The 25,867-nt window shown below is 40.0% G+C and overlaps 1 protein-coding gene across 12 annotated transcripts in view; it reads right to left on the bottom strand.

Moving 5' to 3' along the window:
- The window catches only part of nbeab (neurobeachin b), a 272,282-nt gene that overhangs the window by 16,566 nt on the left and 229,849 nt on the right, over positions 1-25,867 (bottom strand). For 11 of the 12 annotated variants that reach the window (XM_046073190.1, XM_046073191.1, XM_046073192.1 and 8 more), the window contains 7 exons: positions 19,137-19,254; positions 18,949-19,051; positions 18,114-18,229; positions 15,763-15,875; positions 6,661-6,801; positions 5,440-5,559; positions 1,962-2,114 (listed from right to left, as the gene is read on the bottom strand). In XM_046073190.1, the coding sequence (XP_045929146.1) occupies positions 1,962-2,114; positions 5,440-5,559; positions 6,661-6,801; positions 15,763-15,875; positions 18,114-18,229; positions 18,949-19,051; positions 19,137-19,254 (864 nt within the window). The remainder of the gene's footprint in view (positions 1-1,961; positions 2,115-5,439; positions 5,560-6,660; positions 6,802-15,762; positions 15,876-18,113; positions 18,230-18,948; positions 19,052-19,136; positions 19,255-25,867) is intronic. The other variant, XM_046073197.1, reaches the window with a different exon arrangement.

The raw sequence follows: 25,867 nt of genomic DNA, 5'->3' as shown, positions 1-25,867 counted from the left end.
GACAGAAATGAAATAATAGAGGAAGCAAGAGTGTGGGCTAGCTAGGGAACAGAACAAAAGAAAAATGAAAAAATAAAGGCAGAAGACTATGATTTTCTTGGGGCGTGTGAATACACTGGTCTGCAAATGTAACAATGCAAGGTAACATCACACATGTATCCTTCAACAGTGAGAAAATATCCACTGTAATCCTTTTTTTAGTCATCCTCTCTCCTTGTTTGGGAAATGCAGACATGCCAGCAACAGCTCCAAGCCTCTCTCTTCTCTCTCCCCCTCGACCTCCCATTCTCCCGGTATATAAGGCTGATAGAGCTCACCAGGCAGCGTGGGCAGAGCATGCGGAAAGGTCACCTCCATAAGACTAGCCAAGCTCTGTCACTCCAGCTGAAAAGGTCAAGTGTGTTCCCACAGCCTCTTTCTACCTCTGGTCCAAAAACACAGTGGCTCCTAACCTCAGGATACATAACACGCAAAATCTTTGTGCCCTCCTTGAAGTATTATTGAAGTTTCAATGGCTTTCAAGGAGGAACCACTCATCAAGCCTAAAGAAAGTTGAGGCTTTCTTTAGAGGATTTCATCACTCTAGACTGAGACAGTACATTTACCCATTAAATTCTGTTGTTGGATTGAGTTGCATCTGTGGTGACTTTTTTTTTGCATGTGAAACTGTAACGTGACATGTTAAATGTTTTTCTTCACGTGAAATCTTGTGAAATCATCTTTCTCATATGTGAAAGATTACATTCACATTGGCCTTTTTGTGTGGGACCTTATGAATTTTGTAGTATTAATCAAAACATAACTGCAAAAAAAATCCATTCTTATTCTATTCTCTTACTTTTGTGAGTAGCTAGGCCGGGAAACATCAGTATGTGCACAGTATACTGACATGTTTTCAGCTTTAGCATATTTGGATAGTGCATCTGCACTGTTATAACTGCATGCAATGGCCATTCATCATGCATATGACATTGTTTTGCTCTCTTTCATTAGGTTTAGTGGGGAGGTGAGCTGCTGAGTTTCTACAGTAAGTGATTCCAGATTAAAGGGAGAAAAGAGTTTATCTGACAGCAAGAGACGGGTTGGAGTTCCATTTGTGTCTATATGCTGCTCCCGAGACCTGCTGGGACTCGTGGACCACATGTTGATAAGCTGTCTGTATTAAACGTGCACACACAGAAGTTCACACACATGCAGACAGAAAGGGCTCTGCACACTGCCAAAGTGATGAGGCCCGGCATTAGAGAAGGTAACACTATAGGGCAAACTTGCCCTCAGTCCTGTGCTTTGGTTACATCACTGGGGTCAGGGGTACAGTGTTAGTACTGAGTGGTGCACTTTATTAGATGCTTCATGAATAAGACAAGGAGACAAAGATGTGTGGGAAGGTTACAAGGAAGAGTGGGAAATGGATTTATTTGATGTTGTGCGACGGAGGCAGAAAAGCTAAATGTAAAGAATTTATTAAAAAAGTACATCTAAAATACACCAACCACCCTATAGTAGATTTCCAGTATGGTACTACAGTATATACATGTATTTTTGTACTTAAAATACACCACAGTAACATGACATGATACAGTGTGCCATAGACTGTAGTGCACGAGGTCTCTACTTAGAAGTATGAGAAGAACATATTTAATGAAAATGTATGTTACTATGAATTGGACAACAATTAATATACTGTAACTACATATCTTGGTTAAAAATACTAACTATTAGTGTCATCACTGCAAACTTAATTGACAAGGAATAAAAGGTAGGGAAAGTAAAGTTTTGTTCGCAGAGACAGAAAAGCAGAAAATGGTCAAAGATGAAGTGGAATTTTTGGTCATAAATGTTTTAATACTACCTGACATTTATATTTTATCTGGGTGAAGCAGTAAGTAATATCATACACATGTATATTGTTGGTTAAAGTAATTATACCATTTTGGATTTGACAGATGCATAAACCTTACCATCCTGTTAATCCTAACAAAGTCTTCAGGCTTCTTGGCCCAGGCTGGCAAGTCCACGTCACAAACCATGGTCCTGTCCTCCCTCATTCCCAAGTGATAGCCATTGCTGTTGACAAACATCTCCGGGAGGTAGTAGAACTCAGGAATCAGTTCCTGCGTTGTAAAGGAAGAGTTCATGTGTTCATGTTTTATAGCTCATTGACAGGACCACATCTAATTCCACAGTTTTCACCATATAATCACCCAAGTGCAAGAAATAACACTATGTGAGGACAGAGCCATGAAAAAAACAGAAAAAAATGGCTCTGTACCCCACTGAGATGAAGTGAGAATTCAAGGGGAAAGGAAACACAAACAAACTAAACAGCAGGCCATGAAAAGGCGGTGAGAGGTGCTAGTCCAGTTATTCCAGGCAGAGGTGTTAGGTGTGTTAACTGAAACTGGAACTGAGTTGGGGTTTTCTCCCTGGTCTCTGGGCTCTTGTGATGAGGTCAGGACCTTGCAGTGGAGAGGAAGTCAGCACGGTAAAGGAGCCCCCTACATAAAGCCTGGTGTGATTCCATACACTTAAGAAGAGAGCAAATATTTACCCACGTTTTGAGATGAGACTATTCCTAAAGGTGTTTCGTCTGTGTTGAACGACCATACTGGTATTTTTTAATTTGTTAACCCATTACGTACAAATCATGTAGACTTTATACTGCTGCCGACCATTTTCCAAAGCACATTATATGTTTCTAGATTGACTTCTTACCTTCCAGGCAACCATTTATACATCACGAACATCAACTTGCGGAGACTTACTTGAGTTGAGTGAGTGAGGCAGTAAACATTTTGATGCCTTAATTTTTAGCACTTGCTTTTAACTGCATTACCATGCAACCAAACTGATGAGACAAAAAATAATAATAAGAAATAATAAGAAGAAAGGCGATGATAATTAATGATGACCTATCTCAAAAAAAGTTTTAAACTTAGGTTGAACTTTCATAGTGATCTGAAATTAAATGGTGGCTTTCTGGATGTCAAGCAATCAATCCAAAAACTATGGCATGCTTTTAAGTGGAAAACTACAGATATGGTCATTTAAGAAATTGTTCAATTCAAGATATTTGCAAATTATTGTATGTATATAGTCCTGGCTGTGATCCCTTATCCTCCAAATCATACAGCTAAGAAAGGATGAGTTAGTAAAGTCTCCGCACAATGAGGCATATGCACATGAGGAATGTAGATCATCTGCTCTGTCTTAAGCTAGTTAAATTTTGTTGTGTTTGTCAGATTCAGTGTTACTATGGAGTTTTACATTGCATATGGGATACATAATAGCAGAGCTTTTAGGCCCCCATAAATCACTGGGTTTTGAGAGAACGAGTTAGCATGACATGGTACAGGCCAATAACACTGCTGGTCTGCTGTTGGTCACATTTCACCCTCCGCACACGACAGGGAAGGGAGTAAAGTAGCCACTACTCTGTTTCCCCTCTGTCTCTCACATACACACACATACACACAACCACACTTTCCCTCCACTTTTTCGTTTGTAAACTTCCTGCCGTAACTCACCGCCAAGCCGTTAAAACTGCCAGCTCTGTTTTCAAGCCACCCTCCCATGGCAGCCATTAATTCTGCAACAGCATCGTAATGGGCTAACAAGTCAATCACACAAACCTCCATTGCTTTACACTGTGTCACCTTAATGACATGTTCGTCAAAATCTGTCACCAGTGGAGTGCTGCTGGATTTCTTCAGACAGCATGGTGGCAGTTTGTGTGTGTGTGTATGAGAAAGCATTTGTGTGAGCCCACTACTTTCAAATAGGGGCACACACAAGAAAAGTCTGCTTCTCTCTGCCCATGGTGGCTGTGCCAGCTTAACGTAACTGTGTGTGCACACAGAAATAAATGAGAGGTATGGCCGCAAAATAATGATGGGGTGGTCGTGGGGGTAAGGGCTTATTCGGCGCAGGATTGTTTCCATTTGACTTGCTCTTTTAGGAGGTCATCCCCATCAGGGGTTCACCCTCCCTTGGTCTTGTCGTCATTACTGCAGGAGTAGGCCGAGGTTAATGAAGGAGAGACCCTGGTAAAAACAAGCTGCCTTTTAATCAGAGGCCGGATGACCCGCTCGGTGTACTGGGCCGAAGCTGACCTTAGCCCCAGTCTCTCTGCTCAGTCTCAGTCGCTACATGGTTGCTGTGAATGGCATTTGTGTGTCTGTCTGGCTGTCACTCTTTTAGCATGCATGGAAACCAATGCTTTAATTTAATTTAATTTAATTTAATTTTGGATAGGATTATATTGATCATTGCCCCTTTTATATACATAGTGTGTATGTATGAAAAAAAGAAAAATATTTTTAGATTATTAAAAAAAGGTTGTTAATAATCGAATCAGTCATTACAGTGGCATTGCTTCATAGTTAACCCCTATTGCAACATGAATGAACCAAACAAGCTCTTGCGTAATATTTTCCTGCTTCTAATACATTATGAAATACTGTTAGTAATCCAGCATTGTCCTCCACAGTACAATGCCTCCCCTAATAGATCAGTAGCCTTTGTGTAAAAACGAATGCATGCAGACATACAAGTAGTTGAAAGTAGGTTGTATTTGTTAACATGGTGGCTTTTGACTATTCAGCTGTTCGCTGGCTTGCAGCTTTCTGCCTCTGCATCACATAGATTGGTGGTTGCTCTCGCCCAGATCCTGGCAAGTAAAAGCCCTGTCCGTACATAAAAGACTACATTTTAAATAGCTTTTGTCATTAATGCTTTATTAATTGCCTGAGGCAACACTACCCGATGCAGGGTGTGCTAGAAATATATGACACTTTGAGGTCAGTGCATATTCCTGCTGCGTGTTATGCAGTGGGCAAAATGGAGGCGAATCAGCAGGGTTCAGCGTTTTCGGTAACTGCTCTGTGGATTTGGAGAGGGAGGGCTTTGTCTTTCTCTCAGACACAGCCTTTGTTCAAACTCATGAGTGCTTGCATGCAGAGACACAAGATCAGTCTACCTCTGAGACAGTTTGTTTTCTGCCTGAGATAAATCAAATGTGCATTTCTAAGTGCATAGGGTATCCCTGTGCACTATGGGTCTTTGTGATTCACTGTTTGGATGAGGCATTTATAATTAATGGTATATATTTTTGTAGTGCTGTTAAGGCACATTGGCTGAGGAGGGAAGCATAGCGAGTGAGAGGCTTGGTATGGTGGTACTGCCAATTATACTTGCTGGTAGAAATGTGCAATATTGATCTATTGATACTATCGTTGTTCTCAGTATTAGATCACTACACCCACAGGTCCACAACACCAGCTTAAAGACAGTTTGTGGCAAGGAAATATATAGATAATTGATGAATAATAATGATCACAGATTTAAGGGCATGATCTTTCAGGTCTCCACTTCTAGACCTGTGTATCTATATAAACGTAAACCATGGACTGTACTATTTGCTTTTATTGTTATTCTCACCTTTACATCAGAGGTGTCCCTCTGGCAGTTTCTCCAGGAGCGGGCAATGGCTGAAAAAGTGCGGTCAGGGTGGTCGAATTTGTTGTTATTGGAAGTAAGGAAGAATGTGGTGAAAGGCTCCTACAGAGAAAGCAAATTAAACATCACAAAGATCAAAGATCAAAGATCTCCACCCAAATTTAAAGTCATCATTACCTTTTCCACTCCCTTGATCTGCATTTCCATTGTCACCATCATAATCAACATAATGAGAATCTCAGTACTGTTTTTGAACTGGATTACCATGCAATTTATTAATATACATGTGGATAGTCTGAATTATATGAATTATTTCTGTATTATTCGTTTCTGCAGCAGACTACGGGATCTTTGTAGAGATCAGTCATTCATTGTATCCAAGCCTGGGGGAGAATTAATTAGTGTTCTTCCTGAGTACAGTAAGCCATAATGATAATTGGCTCAAATTTGGTTTTCTCAGCCTGAGATGGCGTCCATTGCCGGTTGGAGCGGATGGATCACTCACCAGAGGAAGAAAGGGATTGTGGGAACAAACCCACGGAGGCCAATCTAACTGCTGTCAAGGGAGCTCCCTCAGTTCATCAGCTCCTTTCTACTAATGATGGGGGAGGAGGAGACATACAGTACAAACTCCCCACAAAGCTCTTTCCAATTAATAAGCTGACTTCAAAATCAACTGTACACCAACTCAAAGGAGTCATGCAGGTTATAAGGGCCTTTTTTGTGGGCAACAGATTGGGAGTATGTGTGTGTGTGTGTGTGTGCCTCCTCCTTCTCTTCCAGAGTAAATGAGGACAGTGCTCAGTAACCTTGATGGACATGTCTCCAGCGCTCACTGGGTTGCCTAAAACACATAAACCTGTCACAGCAGCCTCTGTAAATCATTACCCAGCCACTCTTTATTTAGTTCACATATGCCGGTTTACTGGCCTGTGAAATGTGTTTTCTGAGCGCCATTGGTCTAACTCAAGCCCAATCAAATTGAGATGTTGAGCTGTTTCCTGTGCAGAAGCCGACAGACCTCAAAGTAACAGCTTCATCAAGTCTGACAAGTGACAATCAACTAATGCAGACTCAAAAATGAAAAGCTGTCTGAGGACGTGGGTTTGACTTCATTCCTATTCAGATGCCCGACTAATTTGAGGATTTTGAACATAGCACAATAATGACTGTGAAGGTGGTTGAAGGAGTGATTTTACTCACTATTCTGACAAGCCAGTGTAGGGTGGAGGCAGCTGTAGAGTAGTGGGAGTCGTAATGACAAGGTGGTGTCTGGTCGTCTTCCCAAGTCTCATATCGTTCAGCGTAGAATGCTGCACGCTTTGGATTCAGAGCACCAACAGGCTGGAACGCAGATAAGGAAATTAGAGGTTCAGTTCAGTTCTTGCAATAAAGTAATGTCTTCCTTATTTGCAGGTGTAAGTAAAACAAAAGGTTTCCTACTCAAAGCAACCCTAAAGAAAAGTTTTGTATTGTACACTTTTGTAAGTCATGTGCTTTGTGAAGGCAAACTTCAACTTCATATACACTTATGGCTGTCCCATTTTTATACCAACTGTCTTTGCAAGCTTGACAAAATACACTGCTGTATTTGTGTTTTATATACTGTATTTTGATTCTGTAAATTATGATACTTACATTTATTACCACTTCCTTTGTTGATGCTTGAGTTTCCGACATCCACATTTTGGCTAACATTCCATAAATATAGGACATTCTCACTGGTAAAACTCTTAATAAAGAAATTAACCGTGCACAAAATGCAGCTTGGGTACTTTATACTAAAACAGCTAATACAACAAGCAAAACTAAAACCTTAAAGCAAATACTCTTTAAATATTAAGGAGAAAGGAGACAGCCTAAAATGACAACAAATTTAAAATCTATGTTTATCTATCTGTATTAATAACTATCATGGTCAATATATTACAACAAACCTCAACAACTACAGTAAACAGTGACCAACCAGTTGTCATACTGGCATTCAGTAATGAACCTCTATGTACCCTTAAGGGTCATATTTACAGGAACAACATCTCTGTAGAATTCATTATGTCTTGAGACACCCGAGCCTTTCAGTACCTTCTTACACAAACACTTTCAAAAATAAATACAAATTGAAAATAGATAAAAAGTCAAAATCGAGTAAAAGTGTCAAAAATAGCAATAGTAAGAACATAGCAATAACCCACTTGAAGTTAAAACAAGGTGAATGGCTACGCTTGAGTCACTGATCTTGTCTTTAAACAGCTCTGGGTTTGCGTTATAAACTGCAGAAGATTCAGTGAGTATTTGTTCAGTGAGCAGCAGAAGGTCTGTAGATCTGAGGACTATACCAGGCATATTAACAATATAGTAAAAGTCCATGAAAGGATTTATAGACAAGTTCAAGGATTTTAAAATCTATATTATGGCTAACAGTAAGCCAGTGTGAGGCCTTTACAGTAGAAGTGATGGGAGCTCTTTTTTTTGCTCTTACTGTCTTAACTGCCTTCCCATCACAACCACATTGACTGACTTAACTTAGATTACTGTATTATGAGGTCAGTTAAAACTACACTTTATGTATAATTGCCCCAATATATGGCTTGTTGAAAAACTTTTTTAAGACTTATAACTGCAGTTTTACTTCTAAAAAAATTGCAAGTGACACCCATAATTTGGATGAGGTTAAGACTACAAGACATTTTGAGGAATTTGGCCTATGGTCACCTCACCAAAATGATCCCTGTGGTACAGCATATCACCATACAAGACAATGCCTTAGCATAGACTATGTTAAGTAATTTGGGATCATTTACACTATCAAAAGTATGAAGACATATCTTTTTGTAATCCAAAAGCAATTTTTTTATGCTGTCCCATCTCAGATCTTATATTCTCTGAAAACAAAAAACTCATTGTGTGATTCACTATTAGTAAATCCTTTTATGAAACGTCAACTGAAGCTAGTCTGACTCATATAATGTACTTAATCTGACTTACTGGGATACCACACAACTGATACTTGAAGCCTCATAAAAGAGGGATTCGCCTTTGTCTCAAAATAGTAAAATCTTAATGGTGACAAATAGAGCAGGTCTCATGACCAGTCTGCCATCTAAATAAATTTTAATGATCATGCGGATCTATGACATATCATGAAAGGGTTATGGGAAACATTCACAGCAAATACTGTTCACATTTCATCTTTTTTGTGTAGTCCATGATAAGTGAAGGGCTCTTCTTTCATGTACTACACTTTGTAGGTGTCACCTTTTGGTTGTAACATTGCTATTCTCCTTCGAGTTTTTGCCTTGTTTCGAATACTCTCATCATGTAAAGGGTGATTTGATGGTCCAAACTCATGGCTTAAGTGAAATGTATTTAAGATCATACCAGGCAATGAAGCTACAGTACTTCTAGTTTGATTTGCAGGTACAAATCTTTGGTTGGCTGTATAGTGTAAACTACTTAATTTGTATTATGAAAGCACAAGAACTAGGAAAGCATAATTGAGCATAATTTAACAGAGAAAGACTTGAGTCCTAGTAGTTCCACATTAGGCTACATGTAGTGAGGCCGGCAGAGAGGCTGGAGGAGAGTTCAGGGCAGTCAAGGAGCTTTACTCTGGAATTTGTCTGTCAGACCCCATTATTCTGCTGAACCCTAAAAAGTTCCTGTTATGCTGTCTTCTGTCTGAATGTACAGGAGTATGGTGGCATGGGTGAGCAGGATGGCGCACTGAGGATGATGGGAGGAGATATGAGTGTCTCCTGCTAAATGTTGTGGGTAATCCATGTGGATTAACCCTGGCTGACCTGATTTACACCCAAGCGAGCCAAACACTTTACTCAGCATTGCTATTTCCATCTGTGTTCAGAGCCCTTCTGTGCTACTGGTCACTGCAGTTTGGAGTTACCAGGACCTATACAATATGGTGCAATCTTAAAATGTAACACCACAAGCTATGGTCACCAGTCAGTAAAAGTGAATCAACATCAGTTTTTCAGAGTCTGAAACTGAAAAACACTGAGCATAAATGGGTATTATTTATTGCAGATAAACTGTATTAGATTACATTACTGTATACAGCATGTTATTATAAAACCTCCCCACAACATATGCACAAAATCAAGTACTGATCGTTTCCTATTGTTAATATAAGAAGTAGAGGAAAACACATTTGCTAAAAACCCCAAACCAGCCATTTACTGGTAAATAGCAAAGCCTTGAATTCTCCAAAGGGTCAAATAAGCGATGACTGCAGAGACCAAAAATGTCAGAAATCAAAAGCACTCTCTTATTCGTTGTTCTGCATTTGAAGAACTGATGTCTAATTATTATGAGGACATAAACAATGAAAATAATAACATCACTGCTAGATTTATTTGACATCTAGCCAATTATTTTATAGTTATTCCAAACCTTGGATAGCGTGGTTCATTATTTGACCGCAGCCTCAGTAATAATTTCAATATTGTACTGACACCATTACTGGGTTTTTGCCCTTTGGCGGCTATTTCATTTTCATGTGTTCTTAAGGCAACAAAATTACTCCCATTAAACATACATTTAGTGGTGAATAAATTGGTTTCTCTGCCTTTTCAATCACCCTGTCCAATATAAGAGCCTCGGAGGCATATTGGCAGTCAATATTAATATACTCTACCACAGAATCACTTTGGTTACAGAGGGGGAAGGGATACTGGTAATGTAATCAATAGCAGATTTTCTACCTGGAAACTGCAGCTCAGAGCTCAAAAGAAATAAAATAAAAGCCCTCAAATCAAAATGGTCTGAGACTGGTGCCTAAAAATAAAGCCACTCATTCTAAAATTATTAAAATTGCACTTTTATTCTTTTGGCTGGGTACAGTTTGTATGCAACCTCAGAACAACAGGCAGACTCTCTTGGTCATTTTGAAGATTATGGTCATAACCATGTGACATGACAAAATTAAAGAGGGACAGTTTTTTTGTTGTTGTTTGTTTTGGTTCTTCCTTAAAATTCAATGGCAGTCCACATCAGTGTTAGCACAATTGAATAGACTGAAAGAGAAGTTTATTGAGATCTGCATAGATTTATGGGGTGATAATAGCCTTCCATGTGACGTCTTGGCCCAGCTGGATCGGGGTGCAAGCCGCAAGACGTCTCACACTCTGTAAAACCACCACTAGTGTAACTAATGCAAGGTAGAGCTTTATGAAAAACCCAGATGCTACATTTGACAGAGGGAGAAGAATAAGGAAAAGTCAGCTGCAGGTAATAGTAATGGGTGTAAGAGAGGAATAAGTAAGCAATTCACATTAAAGACATTATAACCAAAGATCACAAAATGGTTATTAAATGTTTTACTTGCCTATTTTAATATAGTAACTGAAGAAGCTGAAAAACAAACTAAATCATGTTATTATAGACAATATGTGAGTATGTGATATGAAACATATAATTGTGTTTAAAGGGATTTTACAAGCTAACATTACATTTTTAGTACATTTTGGGTACATGCAAAAAGAACATCTAGACTCCATTCCTCTGCCACCAACCGCTCTACCTTTTCCTAAGACTAAACTAACCACAATCACGCCTTGAATGAAGCGCCAAGTTACAGGGAAGGGATCCAAAGACATGTTTACTGACAAGTTATTTCCTATTCATTCACCCACATCACTGAAGAAGTTCTTCTTTGTAGGTTGCTGTCATCTTAAAGGAAATTTGAGCTTGGCAGATTGTTGAACACTGCTCAAATTGTGATTGTTATACAGCAAATATACACCAAAATCACTGAAATGTAAAAAAAATAATAATGAAAAAAATATAAGGTGCAAATGTAAACATAAACAGATGGGTGAGAAATTAACATGAATAAATGAAAGCAGAAGAAAAGCAGAAGGAAAATTAAAGTTGTTCTGGTGGCTTGCGGCTGAGATTGTAAGCCAAAGTGTTGAGTGTTGGTTAGTGAGCTCATTGAGTCTCTAAAGTCTACATAAGACTATGCAGCCGATTCTTTGTCTTGACAAATCCTAAGCAATGTCTGGTTCTATTGCCTCTGTGTGCAGTGAACACCTTTGAGTTTGTCACCCTATAAAAGAACAATAATTGTGATTGCATTCCATTTAAAATAAGTGATGATTACTAACCATAGACTGTATATAAAAAGTTACTGACACACATTCTCAGCCCAATAATTCTGTGTAATGCTACAATCTTGACATAACTGTCATTGTCCTCAGCCTCAAATGTGTCATAGAATGAAGACATAGAATGAAAGTTTGACACCAAAACAGACTATGCATACCAATACAAGAAACCACATGAAATTGTAATGAACTGACCATAGGTAGCATCTGATATGCTTTGTTTTAAATCTGAAAGGACAGACAAAAAATTAGGAGAATGTATGACTGACTAGCTGTTCAATGAGAAATAAAAACCCATTTATGATGATTTAGGATGAGCACTTCACTTCACTTCCTGCCATAGCCACATCTGCCCAAATCAGGCTTTGCTTATGTCTATTCAACAAAGAATAATCACCTCTTCCCTTTTCCCTGCATTATATATCATACTGATCAGAGCTATAACACATTGAAAAAAACTGGTTCAGACAGTTCCACACTTTCTCCTATCGGAGTTAATTTCTTATAAAACACCTGACCCAGTGAAATACATCAACTCAACTAAACAAAGTATGATCAGACATAGATCTGGCTTCAGATTCAATCAGGATCATTTCTGGTGTTGCACTCCAAAGATGCAGGAAATGAGCATGGCTGTTGGTGAATGAGTGTGCAGAGAGTGCCTCCATTTGTTTGGTTATATCTAAGGTACCTCCCAAAGAGACACATATTGCATTTTATATTTCAAAATAAATTACATTACAGTATGTTGCTATGGTACTCTGTCAGGAGAAGTCGCAGTCGTTTTTGCTTGCCTCGTCAGAGGCAGGGCTGCATGCAGCTCCAGTCTAACGCAATCAAGTTGCTCAAACTCAAGATAAAGCAGATGTGCTCCCAAACAGCCTGACTGGAGTGGAAGTGAGGGTGAAGAAGGCTCCATTATGGAAAAGTGTGGAGGGGGTCTTCACAGCAGCCATGCTCTGTCTTCTTTACTCAGACTGCATCTTTTAGAGAGGCTCAACCTTCACTGTGTGCCACAGCTTTGAGACGGAAACAGATCAAAATAGGTTTCTCTATCTCAGCAAAGCTAAAAATATGCTTGCATGGGTAAATCAACTTTATCAGTATTATTCGAGGAACTCTAAGTAAGGTGATAATGTATGAAAACACTTAAATCCGCTTGTGTCACTTTTTGGTGTTGCTTGTCTCATTTTAGACAGTGGATGAAGAAGCACAGAGTTAAACATCATCAGCTTCTTTCACCTTTCACCAGGAAGGTTAGCTTCCGCCTATCTATCATCTACTTGTCAATCTATGAAGAAATAATCATTAGAATCTAATGAAACACTTCACTGCATGAATGTATCTGACATCCAAATATGCAGACCTTTGGCCCCGAGGCAAAGTAATGCAGTGCTCAATAGCACTGTTCACAGTTGACTGAATGCCCAAACAACAGGTAATTGTAGGTGTGTGCAGTAGGTTTGGGAGGATATTATTTGGCAGATCAACACATCAAGTGGCAGTGACCTGTAATTGACAAACAGGTTTCAGGTATGACACTGATCTGTGGGAAAGAAAGCCTACCAATCTGTGCAATGCCAACGTGCGATAATTTGAGAATAATTTACTGAATTATATGTCAATTTATCTTCATTATGCTGCAGCTCTATGAGCTCTGGAGGGACAGATATCACTGTGATATCTGTCAAATTAAAACAGGAAATGAATAAAAATGCTTAATGCAGTCACTGCTACAGCTAGGTATCAAACCACAATACTTTTCAGGAACAAACTGAAATGAGTAAGTATCAAATACCGCCAAGGACTGGAAACTGACATTAAATGGTTGTTTAGATTCATACACTTCTCTACAGTTGTTTAAATCATAATTTTGCTCATTTTAAACTATGTCATTTAAGCAAATTTCTTGTATGATTGTTTGACACAATTGATTATTTGAGAAGTTTGGCTTCTTTTGGTAAATGAAAACAATTTGAAATTTTAGATTTTGTAGGAAAAAATATTTCAAATGAACAACAACATTTTTTCAAGTAAACAATAACCAGCCTTTGTTACCACACGCGGCCTGCGTGGTACACAACCTCACCCACTGGACATACCTCAGAGAGACACACACAGTCCTAATATACAATGAACAAGTCTCTAGAGACTGTGCTGCTACCTCTGATCCATAATTGAACAAAAGGGCAGGCCAAACAGAGAGGAAAAGTGTGGGGGCTTCTGTCCCTCCCTGCTACACTAGCTGTGAACTTTTGGAGGAAAGAGCCCCAGGGTTCCAAGGACAACTGTCAGGAGACACGGGCTGTGAACTAATGCTAATGAAGGCAGCTCAGCCCTGTAAACAGCATGGGAGGATGTCACTAGAATACATTACAATACATAACTGTCTCCCCAGGGCAGGAGGGGTGCACGTGGCTTAGCCCTGATCTTACCCCAGCACACAAATGCATCCACACACATCCTGTGCCTCTCACACCCCACCTGGATACCACACAGCCCAGAGCCGCCAAAAGCAGACAAGTGCTGAGATGACGGTGGCAAGCCATAAAACTGAGCTGTTTGTCCAAAACAAAACTGAAACGTGAAGAAGTACACCAGAGCAGTGGGAGCTAATTTTTTCAAATTCGCAGCATTCTATCTAGCTTTTCTATGATTCCTTGATTGTTTCATAGTAGTTTTTTAATTTCAAAGTTCTCTTGCTCTCCCACTACAAAATACAGCATGCACAACCACGTGTGCCTTAAAAAGTGAAAAATTGATTCAAACCTTTGAGAACTGAGGTGGTAAAGTCTCTCTCTCTCTCTCTCTCTCTCTCTCTCTCTCTCTCTCTCTCTCTCTCTCTCTCTCTCTCTCTCTCTCTCTATATATATATATATATATATATAGAGAGAGAGAGAGAGCTTAGACAGGAATGTGACTATTTTCAGGTCAGTGAGCTGCAGTGTGCATGTGCAAGAGAGAGACAGAGACAGAGAAAGAGCAGGGGGGTGGTAAACAAGTAAACCAGGCCACAGTTTGTGGTAGAGTGATCTGCTGCCTTTTCTTCTTTAGTCAAAGACAGAGCAAACATAACGCTGAACTTTATCTCCCAGGGTTGCAGGGCATTAGTGTCATTGTGTCCGAGCTCTTGTGATTTGGCAGCGTTAGCAGGACCCGCTACTGCACAGCTTGGTGCATTTTTGACCCGCCACATTTAGAAAGTAACACTGGGCTTATCAGTTCATCAGCCATGAAAGTCAATTCCAAGCATAAACTTAAATGACTCAATGGCAAAGTTTTATAAATAAAATTACTAGCTACCGCTATCAAATATGCAAATGTTGAGCTTTAATTTTGACATAATACAGTATGTGATTGGTGATTATTCATAAAGGTGTTTTAAAGACTAGGGCCAAGCAATAATTCAATATTAAGTGATGATATGATCATGTTGCCAGAAATTGTTGTTCAAAATTCCAAGCAAGCTGTAAATAAAAATGAACTAGATGATTCATTGGGAGTTTTAGTTTTACACATATGAAGAGTGGGATTTTGAACACAGTTTGTTGTATGGGACATCAGCTTGGGTATTTCTTATGATAATTTTATCATGATTGCCGTATCATGATATACTGTATATCAATAATGGAAAATTATTTTATTAAACCTGCAATAACTGATTTTTTGGCAACTTAAGGAGCAGAGAAACAAGGGTCAAGTCTCTGGCCTCAGTTTACTTTCCTTTTAGCTCTGCTAACAAACTGCTTTGATAAATATCTTAAAGTTAGGCACTGAAAAAACAAAACATTGAGCTGAAATACGCTCTAAAGCTCTGAAGAAATAAGGGGAACTGCAGAGTCGGGTGTTCCCTGTGGATTTATCACATCCCTCATTTCCTGTCTATCTTCAGCTGTACTGTCCTCAATAAAGGCAAAAATCACCGCCTTGCTGAAAGAGTCTATAACTGTTAGCATTATACTGTAGTGTCTACTATGCAAGGGGCATATGATTATAAAAAGTACCAAATAAATGGGAGGTAAACTTACATAGTGTATTGAGTGGATTTTAGGATGCTATAATCAGCATTTTCCACTTTCTCCATTCTACATCATGAGTTTAGACTCTGCACATCATTTCCTTAGCTATTAAATATGATATTATTTTACAGTGTAGGCCTTAATACGGCAAGAGGCCTCAGTACCTTTGAGAGATCTCTGAAGTTCCCTGGCAAGGTCAAGTCCAGCTGCTCTGCGTCGTAGTTGGTGATGACCCAGGGAAAGACCGGGTATTGGTTCAGGTCATTGTATGTCCTCCCTAGACACACACAGCAGACAGAAATCTGTGAGTGATGAAGGGTTGGAAGAGAACAGAGGGGTTGAAAGCGGGGCAGGGTACACTTGAGGCTTCAGTTACTTTGGGGGATCAGCATGCAACATTCCAACAAGCCCCCCAATCTCAGAGCCCTCAATCAGACGCACTTCCTGTCTCATACACTAATGGCAAGCTCTTTCTGCCATGAGAGAATGTTTTCTGTGCTCCCCATGTCTTTTCCTGTTCAGTGGGCTTTACCAATGCACTGTGGGAGCTACATAGTCTATAGGTTTATAGAGAATATCCCTATCTCTAAGTTGTGAGGAGTGGATGTAATTAGAGGGATAGGGCCATGACTCCAAGTGCCTGAAATGCCACTGCAAGTCTGATGTGCTGATTGGCCAGATGTAAATTTCCTCTATGCTCTGGCAGTGGGAATATGGTTTTCAGATGGCAAAACATGTCAAAGGAAATCCATGGAAAAAGCAAAGAGAATCCTGTTGTCATTAATGCTGTACTTTTCTTTTGAAGATGACACTGATACAGCTGTGTGGTCAGGTGGTTGTAGTGCTGGATTGTTACAGGGCTGCTTTTGATGGTTTTGTTGGAATTTTTACTGCTGGTAATAAATCAAGCAAAAATGTACGCTTAAAGCATATTGATAGTAAAAAGGCAACAACATTTCACACACTAAGAAAAATTTGTAAATGAAATCCTTTCATAATAGGATAAAAGTTACCAAATTTCCCCCCCAGAAATATTTCACATTTGTTTTTTATTATTTTCCTATGTTGACTAGTATATACTAAGCTTAAGATATATCTCCCAAAGTTACATATTATTGCAGGAATTAAGACACCTTTACATTAAAAATGTTACATTTTCATGATTAATTAATGTTTACAAAGCAGTTTAATTACATAAAGCACATTGTCGTCTTTCAATAATATTCTAGCTCTATCATGTAATGGCCAACACTTTCAATGCTTTAAGCATATATGCTGTTTTTGTACATCTAAATGAAAGCTCATGCATTAGTATACAATATTATGCAATACAACGAAATAAGAACATTGAATGGAAATACGCTACCTAAATCTGCTTGCTAGTGTCATAACCTTGTTAATGATTACCTACAAAATTTTATCAACTTAAACCAATCCAACAGGTGTGTCTCTGCTCACTCCTGGACTGCAGCAGGTTGGCATTAGATAATCTAAATCTAGCTGAGCTAGTGACAATGTGTGACAGGCTAGTCAATGGGAAGGCTTCTGCAGAGTATCCAGGGTCTGGGGGAAGCTAGAGAGCATAATTATCCAGGTTAATGCCACATAGTGAATAGGAAGCAGTGCACCGAGTGTGGAGGAAGAGTTGGGGGTATTTGTGTGGTTCAACCCATTGGTGCTGAGGCCTGAGTTGGGGTGGCAGGATGTTAATAACAGTGGAAAAGTGTTTAATTAGAAGACCACTTCCCGTTCGCACCTCTTCCCAGCACTTCACCCCCCGCCTGTCTGCCGCCCCACACTATTCTGACATCCCTGTCAGCCCAGGTCATTACCAGGGATTTTTAATGAATTTTGGGCATGTTTTTTCTGCCTTACATCTAATTAGCTGACAATAATGTATCGAACTCAAGCAAGAGCTAAATATAAATATGCATGAATATGCAGCGAGAGAGAGGATGACACCTCTCAGAGCACAGTAGCGTGGAGTTGCTCACGCTTTCCCTGTTAGTTGCAGTTCAGATCAGAGAGTCAACAACAGAACCTCTCAACTCGGCAGACACACATGTGTACGCGCTCACAAAGCCAGGCACTAATTATCTGGCAAAATGTGCTGTGCCTGCTCTTTGCTTCAAATAGCACACTCCCACGAACATTGAAGTCTACCACATTGAGCACCACTTAAGGTTACCATGGATTCTTAAACAAATACGACATACCTGAGGCCACTTATAGCGTGTTTCTAGTGCCACTGACAAATACAGTTTATTGATCATGACAGCTTAACTTAGTCAGAAGAATCTAATGGTGAAAAATTTCACATAGATAATAGATTAAAACTTAACACTTGTGAATTTTGCCTGGATAAGGAAAAAAACAAATCAAAATCTATATATGTAACTGATGACTGATGGTGAAAAAGAGAATACATTATTTCCATACCTTCACCTACTTCCAAATTAAAAGCATAGAGTTTCACTTGGGAATCACAGCATTGTAAAGCATTAGGAATCCTTACCTGCGATAGTGTTAAGAAACATGAGGTACTCAAAGTTGGAGATCTCTCTCCTCTGCCAGCGCTGGGTCATGTTGGAGGATTTGAAAAGCTGCCGAGGAGTGGCCAGGGAGATGCGCCTGAAAACACATTTAAACAAGAACTCAGGAAACACAAGGTTTGTGTTGGATGTTTAAAGCTTATATTTAAAAAAACAAATTCAAGCATAAACTATATGGAGCAATGCTTAAATTCAAAGAATTGGCTACATCACAGAAAATAATCCTAACATTTAATAGCTGATAACCAGCTCTAAGTCTAGCATGTCAGTTTCATAATTAACATACTGAGATGAAGACAAAAACAAAACGTCAAGCTGCAAGTGGCAACCAATGCAGTGGTATTCACAATTACACACTTTTGGTTCCAGTAGATTAAATGAAAGCTAGGTGGAAATTACTTCGTTAATTTACTATGTGTTAATTTAGAACGACTTGCTTTATATCCACCCAATCAACATAAGACTTAAGAAAATGTACTTGTTTTGTAACAGTGTGTAAATAGCCCTGTTAGCACTATGAGAGTCTAAAGGGAATCTGTGGTTTTCTCTGTGGTCAGTGGCCTGGCTGCAGCCCTGCTGTATAGAGTCTTCTGTCAGAGAATTAGGTCAGTTCAGTCAGGGTCAGTGCACATCCACTTCAATGACTGAAGCAATGGGACTTCAAATGACTCTGCTGCAGGCCAGGCTGTACAGAAGCCCCCACACATAACACAGAGGTGTAACATCAGCCATGAAGGCATTACAATATTAGAAATTTAACAGTGTGGCGTTCATTTTCTTTTGGCATATGTAACCCACCTGGCTTGTGGAAGTCCATAGCTGGTCCCCACTCCCACTCGAGGAAGACTGTAGACCACTTTCTTTACTGTAGCCTGGTCAGGAAAGTTGAACATGACTGATGCTGTGAAACAGTGAGAGAGATCACTTAGTGAAGAAGAACAGGAGAAGCATGGATTTCAAATGCTGTAATTGGCACTTCCACTTACTTCTGTTGGCCATAAAGACCTCCATTGCAGTGTTCTGCAGCAGGTAGCGTCTGGAGAATACCGCCCGAATCTCACTGAACATCCACTTCCCATGTAAACCCTCAGTGTATGCTAAGATCTAGAAGGGCAGAAAAAGAAGAGAGAAAATGTCCTCAGGTTACAACAGCTGTATAAAACCAGAGATCATGTCCGGTTACAGGTAATAAAGATTGCTGTCCATTTCAGTATGTTCAATATTGAAGTTACATATTACACAGAATAACACAGACATGACTGTATGGCCTGAGTTAAATTAAACAAAAGAGAGTTTTTCGTTTACTGCTTTTATGGCCTTGTTTATGGGCACCACAACAATAGTTGGTGAGACACTGAATAGTGCGCTTGTATTATTTCCCAGCTGGGATTCAAAACTGCTGCTCACAAGCTTACTTTTAGGCAACTAAAATCAATTATTAATAACTATTATAACCAGAGATTTATTCAAAATGGAGTATGAGTATGAGTACTAGTATGAGTTGATTAATTCCTTATTTTAACTTGTAACAAACCATTACTGAGATATCGCAAGGCCATTTTCTACACAAATGGAAGCTCTTTACAGATTCTCTTTGTGTTTCAAACTTTTTCAGCTGGTCTATAAAACTCACTAGAGGTAGGCAAGTGGTCAAAAAAATGACCCCCAGGGTTAGTGACACATAAATAATCAATAAAAACCATCATGCCAAGTAGAGAAGAGAGCAGACAGAGGGTCATTAGTGTATGCAGCACCACTGGGGCTGAAGGTCCACATCCAAAAAAAAAACAAGACAGTTGTTCTGACAGGTGAGAATGGTCCCCTCACACCCCCCCCCCCCATCTCACTTCCCTCTGACTGAACAATTTTGTCCAACAGCATGAGCCGAGCAGCAACCTCATCAACTCCCCAGGTTATAATCACACATATGTTAAGTTCAGAGAGTGTGTGTGAGAGAGAATAAAGATATAACAGGGCAGTAAGGGGGTGAGTGCCTACAGTCCATTAGTGTGGGTGTGGGGTTGTCTATATGTGTGTGGGGGTGATTGAGGTGGAGTAGGCACGAAGGGAGGGAAGCCAGAGTGAGATGTTCGGCTGGGTTAGGTCTGATGCTAATGCTCATTTAAAATAGTGACAGGCTGGAAGAGTGCAGCGTGAGCCGGGCTGCCTTAATTTCTCCCTGGAATAGCTCATGCCCGACCTCCGTGCCACATCCAAAATCTCTGGAGCTCAATTAAAATTGGATTAGGTGGAGATGCTGGATGTGCAGCACAGCATCTCTGGTGCTCTCCTCCCAGTAATGCCCCTGCCTGACACCTCTGTAACCCCCCAACTCAAACAGTTGTCATAGAGACAGCACGGCCCAGAGGAGGCAGCATGCTGACTAGAGGAGGAGTAAAAGAGGAAGGGAGGTGGTTATGGGGCTGCAGGCGCACTGTTGAGGACCAGCAGCAGCTCTCTAGGAGGCAGGGTAGCTTTAATCCCCCTCATGCTCTGCAGCCAGATGTTCTGGAGGTAGCCTTCTGAGTACACTGCTGAAAGGCAAATCGTACAGATATGCATCATTGGAAGGCTACAACAGCTTACTTAATCAAGGCACAAGCAAGCAGATATTTGACTACATATCAAGTTATTTGGTCTAGAGACTTGAATGAATGGTTTGTCATTTTCCATTTGTCATATGTATTAAAAAATGTGACTAACAAGCAGTTAGCACCCAGCAAGTTATTAAAAAAAAGCAGTTTACACAGGTTTTTACTCACCACTTCCGGCTCTTAAGAATTGTAAAATATAAAAACAGCTATAATAAGATAACTCTTAACTGATTATCAATACAATAATATTTTAGCACTGGCTGCTTCTTGCTAAAGTGAACATGTTGCTGCCATGACAAAGTACAGGCCAAAGGGCTAGCTGCCAACAAAAGCGAGGCTAAAGAGGAGAAAAAAGAGCTGATTTCAAACAGCCCAGATCAAAAAATTTGTCATAACAACAAAGCTTTGGTCTAAACCAACACGCAGGGGCCCCTGTTGACTTGGAGATTTGACAAAGCCCAGCCCTCATTTTTGGAGGCCCAGCTGTAAAAAATGCCATTTAATGAACCTGTCTGCTGAAGCTGTCCCCTGCCTGTCAGAGGTGTCAGCCAGTGACAAGCGCTGGGGACCGCCGCCTCCAGTCACAGACAGGCCTGCCAGCTGGAGACTTCGGCCCCAATCTAATCACGCCACCAGGAAGGGACCAGCGCTCTGCTCTTGGTCTGTCACGCTCAGGGCTGGGGGAGCAGCGAGGGGACGGGTGGAGGGGTCTGGTATGGCCGACAAGCACAGCCTTTTGTTTCCACACAGGTCCCTCCATGCAGGCTCATTAGGAGCCACAGGCGCATGCGCTGCTCTGCCAGCTGCAGGGAGATATACCTCTAAAACCGTAATGGCCATAATGCAATTTAAAGTCTCTGTCCTCTCTTTCCGTTATTCCCCTTCTCTTCTTTCCCAGATTTGATAGAGAGCGGGCTGCATTCTGTCTGAAGAAAATCACAGGTGGAAAATGGAAAAAATATTGCGACAGATGAGATGAGGAGAGGCACAGGTGACACCGCTGTTTAGGCTGAAACTTGTATAAAATAATGTGCAGATGCTCAAATGGAACACATCATACCTAAAAGCGATAGAAAGCCACTTCATGCATGGAAAAAAGATTCTAATCATATCTGACTTCCAAATAGCTTTAACCCCACATTGTCTGAGACACTATGACAGACGTTATTAATAAATCTAACGAAGTATTTTTTTCTAAAACCTGATGCAATTTTCTCCCATATGGAACAACATAATCCTCCTCCACTGCGTTTATACCAAAACAGGAAAATAATATAATTCAGTGAGACCTTCAAGCCAGCATGACTGATATAATTTATATGAGACTGTGGAGCACTCTGACAACCTGGTATCACAGTACCTCTGCTGCATTCTTCTAAGATTTGTCTAATAGGCTTCCACCATAAAGCCTCACAACTGCATGGTCCCAGGCGGCCAGAGAGAACAGCGAAGTGGAAGAATAAGGGGAGGATACAAGAGGCAGTTTCATTTTGAGTGATATGACTACTCCCCCAGGAGCGAGTGGGATGGATTTCACACATGGCAATTTGGAGGATCACCACACACTGTGTATACTGTATTCAATGGCTGACCCCAGGCAATATGGGCCAAATCTGTGAGAGGTTGAGCAGTCGGAGAAAGCAAAGAGAAAGCATAAAGCCTGGTAACAGCTAAGTAGGAGAACGTCGTTAGCCATAGACAATGTGGCAGACTGGGTCACCCAAAAAAATATTTTTATCTAGATGTGTTTAAAATTAAAAACACATAAGAGGCTAATATAGAGCTAGGCACATTAACAAAATTAATAATAATAAAAAAAAAAAGAGTCTGCTCACCCAGACTACATAAAATATTTTGTTCCTTAATATCTAGCCATGTAGGTAAATAGTTTTAGTTTCCAAGATTTTGAGATATCAGCCTCTGAGATCACTCTGAGACCCGCCTCTATCCCAGTATAATGGAGGTGAATGGAACTTGTGCTCACAGAAATAAAAAATAATAAAACAAGCAACATCTCTTTAGAAATAGAGATTATTCAGAATTACATGGACATTGTATCCGGAAAGCGAAAATGTTCACTTGTAGAAAAAAAAAAAAAAAAAAGTAGGATAGACACAGTGTGCATTTTTGTCTTTCTACAAATTACTCAAGTGTTCCACACACTGTGAAATTAAACTACTATTGCCATATTAAACTTCATAAACTCATGCAGACAGAAATCTTAGTTATCTGACCAAGATGTGCCCAAAGCCACACTTTTATTTCAGCTTTAATTCCTTTTACATAGTGCAAAGATTTATAATATATGCCTGAGCATCAAAGAATGTTTCTCACTTGATCCCCCCTTAATGTGACAACTGTTATGAAATGTAGAAATACAAAAATGTAAAAGATTCCCACAGATTATAAAAAGAAAATCTGCATTCCACTTGGTTCCTCTCCCTGAGACCCATATCTCAACTTCAATAAAGTAGCAGGCTCCTAATGCAGGTATTGGAGGAAAACAAGATACAGATTTGCATAATCAGTGTCACTATACATTTGGGTGGTAGCTGGAGTGTGGCAAGATGACACAGCTTGGGTGCTCTGGCAAGACCAGTGGGATAAAGGAGATGAATATGCATTAAATATGCTGGCAGTTCACTGCCCTAAATGTCCAGCCAAGTTTGTCAATAACATTTATGTCAGGGATGGTATTTCACGCACATTAGCAGGCCCCGCAGCGCTGTCTTCAACACTGCCATGGTAGGACAGGTAGGAGGAGCCGTTTTCCTAGTACGCAATTCCTTCTTAAAGAGTCAAAGCTCTTTAAACATTATTTATCTGCCTAAGTTTAAATATAAAGCCTCAAGAAAAGCAATGAAAGAAATCCAAACAGTTACTTAGACTTGCTTGGTTCCCTACAGCGACGATGACAAAGTTTGACATCATGCCACATGATGCCTGCAGAAGTCTCCCGAGGTTAGAAAGTATCATCAAGCAGTTTCTTCATGACCTTACTGATAGTGTGTTATATGCAAGTGCAGTAGGAAAATAAAAATATAATGTTATTATGTGATGTACATGTAATTATAAAAACACATTTTATGTATTTCTTTCTTGTATTTAATACACACCGTCATAATTACTTATGCATTCACACACAACCGTCTTTTTTAGACTTCACATGTAGTTGGATGCCTCTGCTGATTACAAGAGCTCGTTCACACCTTTACCCTTCACAGGTGTAGTACAAACAATGCAGTAATCTTTCAGTAGGAAGAGCAAAAATACAGTAGGTATTAAAAATAATGTTATTAGTACAATACACAAAAAACACTTCACACAGAGGTCATGACCACTGACATCACAGCTATGGAGGTGTATCACATCCCTACTGGATCATTTCAAAGGATTTCAATATATAATGGTGCTATTTGCAGATGGAGTATTTTCCGAGTGTTCCACTTAATGTATTAAATAATTTTGTCATTTATTAACCAACCACCAACTATAGTTCGGAACAGATTATTGGGCCTCTTTGTGGCTTTCTTATCACTGTGTTTTAAAAAAAAACTTAGATATCAAAGATAATATATAATATGATTCATCTCTGTAGCAGTGTTACTGATGGTGATTAAGTTACTTCAGAATTCCTCTTTTTTAACAACATGTACATCATTTTGTCTCCTCCTTGGAAGTAGTAATTAATAATAATTAAATTGATTATGTCTTGCGAGTAGATCAAATCTAGCAAGCAAACAAACAAACAAAGGGACACAACAAACATTTAAACATACGTATGAACATGCTCAAGTGCTGACCCACCCACAGCCACATCCAAATACAAACTTGAATACACTTAGTAAGCACATCATCCAGATAAAAAGCTTGAGGATGCCTTCACTAAGGAGCTTGAGAGAAGGGATGCAGTCATTTGGTATAGGGTCTTTTCAGCAAGCTTTTCCTAATGGGACTTTTTCAGGGACTTGTCAGCCTTAAGATGACTGAAATCTTCCTGGCCTGGGTTCCGGCTTCCTCTGGCTGCCACTGAGAGTGCCAAGCTGATCGCTTTAAATCCAACTTTTCTTTTTTTTTTTTTTTTTTTGGTGATGTGTGGGAGGGATAGGAGCTCAGAGCAAGACAGAGAAGAAGAGAAAGAACAAGACAAGGATGGAGAGGCGGAGAGACAGAGGAGGAGAGGGACAGAAAGAGCAAGTGGTTAGACGAGAGGGCCTGATGAGCAATGAGCACCTCACTCGTCCTCAATTAATCTTGTCTCTCTACCTTTGCTTTGGTGCTTCCCTCAGCACCAAGGTAATAACGACACCCTCATCCATTATCCTTTTATCCTCGTTATTCACTGGGAATTGCTTAATAATATGCTACAGATTCGTCCTCCTTCGTATAATTCTTTCTGTCATTTGCAGTATATCATCTGGAAAACACACAGCCCCCTTTCAGCTGGACGCTCTTTGAGGATTATCATGGGTGACACCTCGGGATGCAGCCAGAATCTGGAGCATCATTTTTTCGGGCATAAACTGGAATTACCCTGACTTATCTGTCATTGCCAAAAGCACAACAAGCCATTCAGGGCCAAAGCAAAGGTGGAACAGGTTCTTATCGGCTTCTCTGAACGAGAGTGCTTGTAAATGTATGCTAATGAGGTCCTTTTGTCATCCAGGCTCACCCCTTGGGGCTGAACGGGGCTGAACGGGGATGATAATCTGGCTGTTGAGTGCATTTGATAATTTGTACTTTATCCTCATGTAATTATATAGTTTAAATCTTTTTACCAATGCTAATCCTACGACACGAGGACGTGTCTTAACCGTGTCTATGGTTCTTAGCGGCACAAGTTAGTGTACATCTGACTCTCTCTCACGTAGGAGGAGTGCAGCCCTGATATAATTACTCTGACTTTCTGTAGCCCGTGCTTTGAATCCTTATATCATTTTGATCCACCTTAGCAGGCAGGCAGGAAGCCAAGCTAGCAGCCTGGGGGTATGGGAGACAACTCAGAAAAAGGTGAAAACATTGTAGCAGAGCTGAAAGAGCCCCCCCCCCCCCCATTTTTGTCAAGAAAAAAGATGGAGGAGACCAGGAATATGGACTTAAAGGAATAAAAGTAAGTGCAGTAA

This window comes from Micropterus dolomieu, linkage group LG17, assembly GCF_021292245.1.
Source record: "Micropterus dolomieu isolate WLL.071019.BEF.003 ecotype Adirondacks linkage group LG17, ASM2129224v1, whole genome shotgun sequence".
In the NCBI taxonomy this organism is placed as follows: Eukaryota; Metazoa; Chordata; class Actinopteri; order Centrarchiformes; family Centrarchidae; genus Micropterus; species Micropterus dolomieu.
This window is presented reverse-complemented; position numbering and strand designations above follow the sequence as displayed.